At 34.8% G+C, this 12,546-nt stretch overlaps 1 protein-coding gene across 26 annotated transcripts in view; it reads right to left on the bottom strand.

The window, feature by feature from the left end:
• Positions 1 to 12,546, bottom strand: part of Dlg2 (discs large MAGUK scaffold protein 2) — a 1,893,126-nt gene that overhangs the window by 424,409 nt on the left and 1,456,171 nt on the right. For 21 of the 26 annotated variants that reach the window (XM_063256338.1, XM_063256340.1, XM_063256341.1 and 18 more), the window contains one exon: positions 23 to 178. The exons of the other annotated variants lie outside the window; for them this stretch is intronic. In XM_063256338.1, the coding sequence (XP_063112408.1) occupies positions 23 to 178 (156 nt within the window). The remainder of the gene's footprint in view (positions 1 to 22; positions 179 to 12,546) is intronic. 26 annotated transcript variants of the gene reach the window in all.

The raw sequence follows: 12,546 nt of genomic DNA, 5'->3' as shown, positions 1-12,546 counted from the left end.
AGGGAGGAAGCGCATGCAGTACCTGGTCATCTCAGAGTCAGGGAGCAGGCCTAGGTGGTAGTGGGGGTAGGGAGCTGAGAGAAGGAAGCTTTTGTCACACTCAACAGGGGAATAGTGCCTGGGAGAAGCAGGCTTATCACACAGTTTGTTCACAGTGCTGTAAACAGGTTCCGGAGGCCTGGTGATACAAGAGCAAGAGATAGATATGCATGGTTAGCACCCACAAGGAACAACTGTACAACGAGTAGCATTTCATCATATGCAAAATTAAAATGCAAAATAATATCATTTACTCCTTATGTACTATTAACAGCAACCAACTTTCCCACTTATGGTTATATGTTGTATAATAACTTACTCTTTTTACCTCCCTTGTGGCACCATTGAAATGCTCAATGCAATGCGAGGTGAGCAGGTTTTTGAGGACATGTGGAATAGCTGCTTATAGGGAAGCTGATTTAGCTGTGACCCTTGCAGTTTTGCTCTCTCTCACTAATTCCTTCTCCTGACCTGGAACGAGCAAAGGATGGATTCAAGTTTCAGGTCAGAAGAGAGGTCTATGGTCATCTGGGACTGTGAAGCAACTTTAAGGATCAGGGCAAACGATACAGAAAGTGGAATATATAGTGACTGCCTATGTCACTGATGATATGCAACAAAACCATAGTGCCTCTGGGCTACATTTCTTTGGAATTCTTTAACATGGGACAAAATAAACTATTTTTATTTATGCTAGTATCACTTTTGGTTTATAAGCCATACCCAGGAATTACAGAAATAGTCTTACAAAATTTAAGACTGCAAATTTAATAGAAGAAAACTATCAGTAGGGCCTACAAGAGGTAATACATTAAATATTTTCAATCCATTTTACCTCTCATTATATTTATAATGAGGAATGTTTTTTCTTACTATATAATTTAGAGCTTGAAGTTAGAGACCTTACTGCATCTATATTTAAAATAGTGCATATAAAATGGTAGCTGACCTAAACTGCCACTGCCAGAATGAGACCTTAGAATAAAGGAACTGATGCATTTTGGGTCAAAAAACATTTTTATGATAACATTCATGTCAGGAGCATTGTACTTTCTACCTGGAAGGACTGATTCAATTTGCTCAGTCTGATGTTGACCCTGTGAGCCCCCCAAAATGAAAATTAGCAATTTTCTCTCAGTTTTTTTTTGATACAATAGTGCCATATTTAGGAAAATATTTTTAGAATCAAAGTAGGCTAATATATATCTTTTTAAAAATCCTAAATTATATTTAACTGAATTAGGAAAATATTTTACTCTTTGAGCACTACAAAAAATTAAAGAAAATGAAGCCCTGCAGTTTGTCCAGCATTGAACTCCTGAAATTATTACCTGTATCTTTTGTAGAACCATTTTATGGATGAAATATTGTCACTTCAATATCTCGTTTGTTGTCTTATTGTCACTTGTAGTATTCTTTCACAATGAATTATGTGCCTATGTTTAATCACTCATCACTCTAAATTATTATGAAGGCAAAATACAATTGCTGATATTACAAATTCATTTTTACTTCTCTCTTACTCTTCATTCCTTTCCTATTTATTATTTTATATAGTTGCTTGCTAAAAGAGGAAACAAATCCAGCCCAGTGCATACTCTTGGTTTTGAGAACACTTGATACCTTGAGAGAAAGGTTGATGAAAAAAATATCAAAACATAGCAATACTTGACACACTTGACAAAGTCCTCTTACAACCAAACAACGAAATTTAAAATATCAGTGAAAATCTCCTCTTCAGTGGTACAAAAATGGAACTTATATTTGAAGATTTCAGCCTAAGAGCTTCATTATAGCCCTGGGATGCTGCTACGTATTACGTACTATGTAGGACACTGTACAACACAGACAAAGCATGACACAAGCCAGAGGCTAGGCAGAGGAATGACACATAGCAAGAGCTTCATGTATGATTTGTTGAACAAATAGATACTCTTTTTTTTACCATTCTGTACTGAGAGAAAAAAAATTTCTTACTTTTAAGATAATTGTAAGTTATTGTGAGTCTTTTTATTAGGTCTAAATTTTTTAGACTGTCATTCATTGTCACAGGCTATTTTGAAGGACAGAAACCCCAAAGTTGTCAGTTTAGAATGGAAAAACTTTAAGGCCTTAGTGTGTATGGTTCATCCACCCAGAGAGTTGGGCTTCGTGTATTTGAGTCTGGCAACACTGTCTGTTCATAATTCTTGTAAATGTCACCCTTGGGCAGGGTACTGTTCTTCAAAAGCTTCTCAGCCCGGAGTCCCAGAAGGCCTGACACTGGCAGTCAGCATCTTAGTCCCTCCCTGAAGTTATACTCCCTGTGACTTTTTGGCAGACAGACAACAAATACTAATTGCTGTCACTGAGATCTGGGCAGCAAGAGCAGATGCCACCATCACTTCCCATTAGGTCAGTAAGGAGATGGGAGGGGAAATGACTTTTGGCAGTGTGAGTCAGTCAGTTACAGCAGAAAGGGGCTGTTTATCCTATTTTAAGCATCCAGAGTTAGAAGACAAGGAATACGAAAATCCAATCTGTAGTGTGCAGTGATGCTCTCATCCTGTGGATGTTGCCCAGAGGGAGTGCAGTAGGTGGAGATCTCTTAGTGTAATCTCTAAACAAATTTATAAACAAATCATTTCTCTCTCTGTCCACTTATCACTGGTCATATATAAATGACTCTGTAATATCATCTGGTGAGCTGTTTACATATCTCTGGATTTATAACTGTAAGCTGTTATAATTAACATACCCTGACTCTTGGTGTTCTCTCTTTTCTCTAAATTCCATTAGAACTTGCTATTTGTTCTGCTTTCTTGGCAATTTTAATTGCTAATTTCATAATGCTGGCATATTGGAGAGAGATGATACTTGATGTACAACTTACTTTTAGAAAATCCACCTTGCCTGTAACTGCAATTTTCCACTTGCTGCACTGGACTTCAACCCAGCTCAGTCCCCTCCCTGACCAGTGCAGCTTAGAACACTAACCTGGTTTGGAGCACTTCATCTTAAAATCATGATATACTAAAAGAAAAAAGAAAAAAAGGATGTAGGCATATCAGATCCTATATTTGGAATATAAATTGTGATAAAGAGGAAGGATAAGAAGTTGTCAGCTGGTAGCATAAGACAAATCAGGAGTCACTGCCAATGCGTCTACTAATTGTGAAGTACCAGAGTGAACTCTACCAAATTTTGCAGATTCCTTGAATCGAGAATAAGTCTAGCTATATTCATTCTCTAAGGGGGCCTTCTAGGAATGTTACTGAATTTCCAATGTGACTCCCCTATAATATTAGTTGTGTAATGAAAGTCAGCTACCAACCTCGCAACCTTGTAACCTCTTTTTATTAAAGCTTAGGTCAGATCTTTTGCTTCCAATAGAGAAAATAAAATAAATGCTCCATTTGTATACATTACATTCTTTTGAGATCACAGAAGCTAGACTGTACTACTAAAACAATATAAGCTTTTATTTGTATATAATCTCATACTACCTGCGACCTATACCAGAATGATCCTCTAAATGGTGGATATTTTGTTTATTATTGATTTCTTGCCTTTGTTTTATTTTCTAAAATTTGCTTTAGAATATTACTATCCTTGTTACTGAGTTTTTGGTGTCCCCAGAAGTTTAACTTCTGACATGATTGCCTCATGTCTCATCCCTACAAAGTACCACAGACAATAATGTTATGGCAGAGCTAATGATAACTGTGATTGTAAATACCCTTCAGTTGAGTAGCACCCGAAGGTATAAAAATCAAAGCAATATGATTTCTTTACCCTCAAGGTAACAGCAACATCAATATGTCTCCAGCAAGAACCTCATCTTATATTTGGTTTACAGGTCTCTTTCTTTCTTTGGAGTACTAACTCTGAGAGGATCAGAAACAAACCTTGTTTGTCTTTGTTTTACCAGTGTTTCCCTGAAAGGGACAATTTATGTAAAAAGCACATTCATCAAAAATGAGAAGAGCTACGGAAAAAGAAGGAAAAAAAAAAAAAAGAAAGCAAAAAATGCCAACAAAAAATGTTCCAATATGTTTTATTCTCTTTCTGGGCCAAAACTTTTTAAGAAGAATCTAAAATTATAGTGGGAAAAGTTGGGGTCAAATATTTGCATGCCTTTAGGTATAAATCTTTCTGTCAGACCGACAGAAATGGAAAAATTCACAGAATATTGAGATTCTCCATCCCTTATCTTGTGGTGACCCTCTGTGACTACTGTAATGGTTAGAAAATGTCCCACCTCATACCCTGCATTAAAAAAACACAGAAGCAAACCACATCACTGATAGTGGCTAGGACGCCAAAGGCTCTAATGACCAAGTATCTAATAAGTTACCTGATATAATCTGACAGAATTTTTAAAATAATCTTAAATGGGTGCCCCATGCTCCTATTTACAAATAATATATTTTTATTAGGTCAGAGATTTACAGGAGTAAGCACTGAAGACTGACTTCTAGATCTGTACTGATAAGTCTTTAGCAGCCCCCAAAGGTAATTAGGGGGTAAAATAGAATATAGGGTCAAGTTGTTAGCTGTGTGCTTAACATGTGAAGTATCATTTTAGTGATAATAATGAGAGATGAGGCTGACTGCTTTTAATCTCAACTTTGAACAGAAAGTATTAGTCACTTGGTAAAGATGCTAAAAGATCTTTGACATGTGATGGAGAAAGATCTAGGGAAGGAACTGTGATAGTTAACTCTTTGTATGTGTCAATTTGAATAAAAACAACCATAAATTGGTTCGGCATAGCTCTGGGTGTGGAAGAAACAGCCTGGGAGGATTATTGCCAGAATGGTTTAAAAGGGAAATGAAGAATAGAGCTTGTTTTTGTTTCTTCTAAGAAGCTGCACTCTGCACCTGCCTTTGGGACATCCTCTCTTGGTTCTCCAGCATTTCATCGAAGACCAGACCATTTTGCCTCCTGATATAAACTTGCCTGAGTCACTGTAGTGAGCTCAGGCCTCTGATTGGATCCTTCGGATCCAGCACATAGGCAGACCTTTTGCACTCTTCTAAACCTGCCTCAGTGGGCAGCCACTGTAAGTCAGTCCTGTAAATTCATATATATATATTTGTATGTCTTATATTAAATCTGTTTCTCTAGTAAGCACTGATCGATACAGCATTGGTTTAGATAATTTCCAAGGGCCTATTCATCATTTTTTTCTTAATGTGTATTATTAAATATTTGCAGCACACAGTGATACATTCATTGTGGGAAATTAGTACATGTAAGTAACACATTTCAATTATTTCTTTCTCTTCCATCCACCTCTTTGATTTTTTCAGTATCATATTCATTTATTTTTAAAATCTTATAAAATTAATTATTATATATACAGATTAAAAACCAAACAATAGGTAAAAAAATAACAAAAGTAAGACAATTGTACTAAGTACACTTTTAGATACATTGTCTGAGCTGGATTATAATAGCTTTTTTTCCTATTATCAGTGATTCATTTCATACAATATTTATATTTTAAGTTTTTCATATAAAAGAAAGCATGCAATAGTTCTTTGTCTGCTTTACTTAGTATTAGCATCTCAAAGCACATCCATTTTCCTTCAAATGATTTATCTTTTTTTTTACGGCAGAGTAATACACCATTGTATATAAATACCATATTTTTTTATCCATTCATTGTTTATGGGCATTAAGGCTGTTTGTAAGATTTAACTGTTACGAACTGTGCTGCTATAAACACGGCATACAAATAATGCTATGGTATGATGTTTTTAAACTTTTTTGGGAATCTATACAGAGGAAGAATAGCTGGGACAAATGGAATTTCTAGTTTTAGCTTTTTGAGGAATCTGTACACAGCTTTCAAGAGTCAGTGTATCAGCTTACAATCCCACTAAAAAAAAGAACCCTTTCTTCAATAGCCTCCTCAGCATTTATTATTGGTTGACTTCTTGAAGATAGCAATTCTTTCTAGAATGAGATGGAATCCCAGTGTTGTTTTAACTTTCATTTCTCAAATGGCTTGCAATATTATTTTTCCATGTATTTATTGGCTATTTGTATTTCTTCATCTGAGAAATATCTATTCATTTCAGATGACCATTTTTAAGTTGGGTCTTTAAATTTGAGGGGATATAATTTTTTGAGGACTTCATATATTTCAGATATTAATCCTTTGCTTGTGGAGTAGTCAATTTTTTTCCATCCTGAAGGTTATTTCTTCACTCTGTAGGTTTTTTCTTTTGCTGTGCGAGGCTTTTCAGTTTGACGTGATCCCATTTGTTGATTCTTGGTTCATCTGCCTAATTCGAAGCACCATCAGTTTGGGTGTTCAAGGACTTCTGCTGAGGTCCTGGAGCTGATGTCTTGGTACTCTTGTCAACTTTTCTAAACTTTTCCTTATTTATAGACTTTTAGTGACATTAGAAAGGTATAATTACTTGACCAATGTTAAAAACTATAAAATTACATCAAGGAAAATTATTATAAATCAGTATAGTGAGTGCAAGGAAACAGTACTGGGTTTGAATTTCAGATCTTCTAAATCCCACCTTGAGTTACCTGCTATCTTTTGACTTCCCTGGGCCTTAGCATTCTCATTTAGAAAATGGGGATAGTAATGTCCACCTGAGAGTAATAAATAAAAAGATTAAGCATAGAGCACTTGGCTCAATGCATGGAACTCACAGCTGGCTCAGCAAGACGAAGCTATTATTATGTGCCATTATTATCTTGATCATCATTCTCAGACACTCAAGCACCCAAGGACACACAAGCTCTGAAGATGTACCTTCTTCTATGACAATACACAGAAAATATAATCTTCACCCACTCACTAACAACTTGACATTTCACCCAAAAAACACTTACATAATGTAAATTCTTGACAGACAGATGAACAAAGAGGGTAACTATCAGTGACTTTTATCATAAAGGGTGCTACATAATGGTACCTTCTAAGGTTTCATTTTTGCTCCTGAAATTGAAAAGGTAACTGATCCCTTGTCATAGCACTGGAGGTTGATACTCAGTTTCTCTTTCTCAGTTATTTCCTTTGCCCCTAACAGTAGATCATCCCCAATTGTAACCCTTTATTTGTGCCAACATCTTTATAATGATTTGTATTTGTTATGATTCATAGCTGTGTCATTTCAAATTGTTGTGCCACAAGTCATTAATAATAGTCTCTATACCATAATTTGCAAATATTTACTTTTTTAAAAATAGAAAATGGGATTGGGTCATCATTTCTCTATATAAATAGTGCTGCTGTTAATTATATTTTACTGTTTGTTGAAGAGAGAAAGGGTAATGATATATATATATATATATATATATATATATATATATATATAGCTATATCATTTAAGGTCATTTTGAAAGTTTTGAATTATTAAGATGCTTTATTTCTTTATAAGAATGTTTGCCTATCAACCAAACTGAGCCCAGTCAAGATATTGGGTTATAAATGAGTCATGGAGCATTCTATTGGAATAAGTTGAAAATAAATGACCTTAACAATGTGAGGTAAACAAAGAGGAGAATTATCATAGGAGCCTGGTATTGAGTGTTCAGGCATAGTAACATTTTACGGCCTTCTCAAAGATATTCAAGTGAATATCATCCAAGACTCTAAGTTCAGTATTATGTATTATGACCAGACTCTGATACTTGGGTTTGAATTTTTTTGAGAAACAGTCAACATGCTTTATATACTGTTTAAACTCTTACACTTTTGCAAAACTAGTCTTAAAAGTTTTGTTTTCTTTTTAATTGAGCTCAGAATAAAATACAAGCTTACAAAAATTAGGCTAATGCCTACATAGTGTCTTGATGGAAAAGAAAGTTTTAAAAATAGAATAGGTCAAAGAAACACATATGAGAGGTCTGACTACATTACAACTTAAAAGTCATTATGGGGAAATACTTTGTAACCAAGTAATATACTAGGGAAAACATCAAATACATGTATCAATATTTTCCAGAAATATTTATGATCAATATTTTCCAGTGCTATAATTCAACAATAATAACATTTCAGTTAAAAAGGCTTTTAGCATTCAATCACAAAATACAAAATGTAAATGTCAAATAGAGACACACAAGTAAACATATAACCTCACCAGGAATAAAAGTAATGCAAATTAACTGACATGCTCCTTAGTCTTTTTTTTTTTTTTTTTTGTCTTTTTCCTTTTTATCAGGACCAGGGATCAAACTCACAACTGCCTGCTTGCAAGGCAGATGCTTATGCCGCTGAGTTAAATCCCCAGCCCCAACTAAGGATCTTAAAATTGACAAAAGTCAAAATTTGGTTGTGGTATGGTGAGACAGACATATTGCTGGTGATATGAGGTATAAAACACTCATTTTCAGAAAGCAGCTTGGCAATGTATTTTAGGATTTTATCAGTAATCTTTCATTTCAGCAATTCTATCTCTAATGTGCTATTCAGAAAGAAAATAAATAAAACACAAAGATATTTTTATAGAGAGAAAATCATCATGATTTTTTTTTCAAAAGCAAAACAATAAAATTGAACAAACTCAAGGAAAGCAATTAAAGGTCCAACCAGGAAAGAAAGGTACAGAACGTAAAATATATCCACAAGCATGGTTTATTGCATGTTTAATTTTATAATGTCAAATAGTTTCAAAATTGTATGTGTCATTGTGGGGATGGTGGGAATTCTTTGCATCTATTTTTCTTATCATTTGAGAGAGAGATAGACTGTACCAAGGAGATAAGAGAACAAATGTGATGAATAGGGATCTCTATGCAGGATTGAGAGCCGGTAAAGAGGGCTTTTAAAAAGTAATAGAGGGGCTGGGGATTTAGCTCAGCGGCATAAGCGCCTGCCTTGCAAGCAGGCAGTCGTGAGTTCGATCCCTGGTACCGAAAAAAAATGAAAAAGACCAAAAAAAAAAAAAAAAAAAGTAATATCAAGTAGAAACTTAAAGAATAATCTGAAAAATGTCCCATTTAGCAGTTTGTAAAAGGGTTGCAGGAGAGAAAGTTAAAATATTAGGCAGGTCTGAAGTATAACTGTAGTATCCAGAGGTGACAAAAAGTCATGGAAGTTAGTGTTACTCCCACTAGATGGAATCAAAGGGGCTCAAATACTTTCATTGTTCATTTATACTTTCATCCATTCTGCAAATATTTACCAAAGAGCTACTCTAAGTCAGACCCAGGTGGAGGTAAGTACTAGATATATGGTAGAAAATAAAGCAAAATAGTTCACTGAGCAAACATTGTTTGGTTTTATGAAAATCTGACAGCAAGAATAGAGACTTCTTCAATCTGCTTCAGATAATAGTACACATGTGCATGGGATCTCAGAAACAGCTGCAGTGAGATCAGTGGGAGTAAGACAGAAAGTGCTGAATCTTTAGAGTGTTCTTATCAAGATCTCTGTGCATTATTTCTTTTATCTTCTCTCTAATCTACTTTTTAAAATCCGTTTCTACTGAATCTTTTTTTCTTTTTTCTTAGTACATGTTTGCAGTATGCAATAATTACATTTATTGGGGGAGTATGTATGTGTATATTTTAATGCTTTTTTTGTTGCTCCCTTTACCATCACTCCCTCTCTGCTCCTGCTAACTCTTCTTCCACTACCCATTTGCCAAATCTCTGTTTCCATTTTTTCTTCAGCTCTTATGATGGAGGCATTTATATCACAACAACAATGAGTCTCTAACTTATTTTTAAATCTGTTGGCAATTATGCCAATGTGGAAGGTTGTAGAGAACAGGTCAAAGAAAGCAGACTGTGAGTATGACCCTCTAGGTGTCAGTTTCCTACTACTTGTAAGCCACTGATCCTGGGCAAGTTGTTTGCTTTTATGTTTTAGTTTCCTCTCCCATGGGCAGGGATAGTATCTCATTCTTAGGGCCTTGTGCATATTAGATGAAATGATGCATAAATAGCACCTTGTACAGTAAATCTGACTACCATAGGTATATAAACAGGCAGTGTGGCAGTTGGCCATCAGGTTTATATGATCATTTCTCATCACTTTTGAGGATATACATTCATTCTTAAGGGACAATCTACTTACAATGACAAAACCAAGTTTATGGTATGCCTGGGTTACTGGAGTTAGCTAATAAAATTCAGGATGTCCAGCGAAATTTGAATTTTAGGTAAACAATGAATAATTTGTTACTATAAACATGCCAATATCACATGGGCACGTTTATACTCAAACATATTCATTATTTCTCCTTATGTAAATCTAAATTTAATTGGCCATCCATATTTTATCTGATAGCCAGTTAGTTCCTTTGCCTTGCAGTGTCCCTGCATTGCCAATATTTTGTCTGCCAGTGCATCATTCAAACTGTGGAATACTTTGCATGTTTACTTTGACTCTCTTTTTGGTTTACTATATATTTTTTAATTGTAAATATATTTATGAATTTTTTCCAGTGCCAAACCCAATATCCCAATCTAGATCTCTGCTTAACACACTTAAATCTATGCATATGCATGTACATGTATAATTTTAAATAAAAAGTGGATTACATCACATGTATCAGTATGCCAGTGCTTTTACTTTTAACATCTTTCCAAGTCAGAACACACAGCACTTGTCCTTAAATAGCACAGATAATTGTTCTACACACTAGTGGTGGTAGCATTGTTGAACCTACAATTCAGAAACCTCATTCCCTTTGAAGAAGATATAAGAAAATGAAAGGCATTCCTTGCTCTTGAGTAGGAAGAACCAAATGTAGTGAAACTGGTCATACTTCCAAACTGTTACACAGACTTAATGCAATTTCAATAAAAATTTCAATGGTAGATCTCAGAGAATTAGAGAAAATAATCCTAATATTCATCTGGAACCAGTAGAGACCTAAAATAGCAAAGGCACTTCTGGGCAAGGAAGGGGGCATCACAATTCCTGACTTCAAATTATACTATAAAGCTCCTGTGATCAAAATAGCATGGTACTAGCAAAAAATGGACCCAAAATCAATGGAACAGATTAGAAGATGTAGAAACAACTCCAGACATAACTCAGCCACTTAATCTTTAAAAAGGTACCAAACACATTCACTGGAAGAAAAATAGTCTTTTTAATAAATGGTGCTGGAAAAACCAACTCTGTGTATGCTAAAGACTATAATTGGACCCATATCTTTCACTATCCACTAAACTAAATTTGACATGCATCAAAGATCTAAATATTAAAACACATTTAATCTGCTGGAAGATGGAATAGGTAAAACTCTTGAAGACATTGGTATAGTCAAAGACTTTATGAGTAAAACCTTGATTTCCCAGGAACAATCACAAAGAACCAACAACTGGGATATTGTTTTATTAATAAGGTTTTGTACAGCAAGAGAAACCACTAACAGAGTGAAGAGACAAACTGTAATGTGGGAAAAAAAGTTTCGCAGCTGTTTTTCAGACAAAGGATTACTATCGAGGACATACAAAGAACTAAAAAAAAATCAAACCTCCCAAGTTTAAAAACCTAATTAAAAAATGGGCATCTGAGATAAATACACACTTCTCAGAAGCAATATAAACAACAAATAAATATATGGAGCAGTATGCAACATCACTTGTCATTTGAGAGGTGCAGATTAAAACAACTGAGACTACATCTCACCCCTGAAAGCATGGCTATTATCAAGAAATGAACCAAAAACAAATGTTGGGGGGAGTGAGGAAAAGGAACCCTTCACTAATGTTGGTGGGAGTGTAGACTTGTAACATCACTGTAGAAATCAGTGTGAATATTCCTTAAAAATTTTCCATCCAGCTATTCTTAGTATCTTCTCAGAAGAAATAAAACATCATGCATACCAAAGCAATATATGTGCACCCATATCTATAGCAGCACAATTTGTAATTGCTAAGTCTTGGAAACAACTCAAATGCCCATCAACTGAGGAATGGATAAAATGATATGTTCTTCTTATATAGCAAAGGACAACTCAGTCATAAAGACGGACAAGCTGGAGACTTTTACAGGTAAATGGATACAATTTGAGACCATACTCATAAATGAAATAAACAAGACATACATGTGTAAACATGTATTACCTTCCTGGTGTGAGAAGCTGAAAGAGTAAATAGATACAATAGATAGTGTAAAATGAGGAGAAACTCGGAAGGAAAGAGAAACTGGGATGGGGAATGGAGAAAAGGAAGGGGAAAGCAAAGACAAACAAACAAACAAAATATACATACATTTAAACGACAGTTAAAATAGTTACACTACTAATTTCTTTTAGTTCAGAGAAAGGGTTGTGCTAATATTTTTTAGATAATTAAATGCTGAAATCTTGTACTCTGAGTAACTAATTTAAAGATAACAATATGTAATGTTTTAACCATTGTTACCTTCTTGTTACCTTATTTTGAAATTTTGTTCTTTTTTCTCTTTAAAATAAAAAAGGAAAAGAAATCCCATCCCATAGAATTTATCCTATTAAACTGAGCATACACACACACACACACACACACACACACACACACACTGAGCACAACAGGTATACACAGAATGGCCA

This window comes from Cavia porcellus, unplaced genomic scaffold (genome assembly GCF_034190915.1).
Source record: "Cavia porcellus strain 051 isolate PalLab524CR breed Dunkin Hartley unplaced genomic scaffold, mCavPor4.1 scaffold_9, whole genome shotgun sequence".
Classification (NCBI taxonomy): domain Eukaryota; kingdom Metazoa; phylum Chordata; class Mammalia; order Rodentia; family Caviidae; genus Cavia; species Cavia porcellus.
This window is presented reverse-complemented; position numbering and strand designations above follow the sequence as displayed.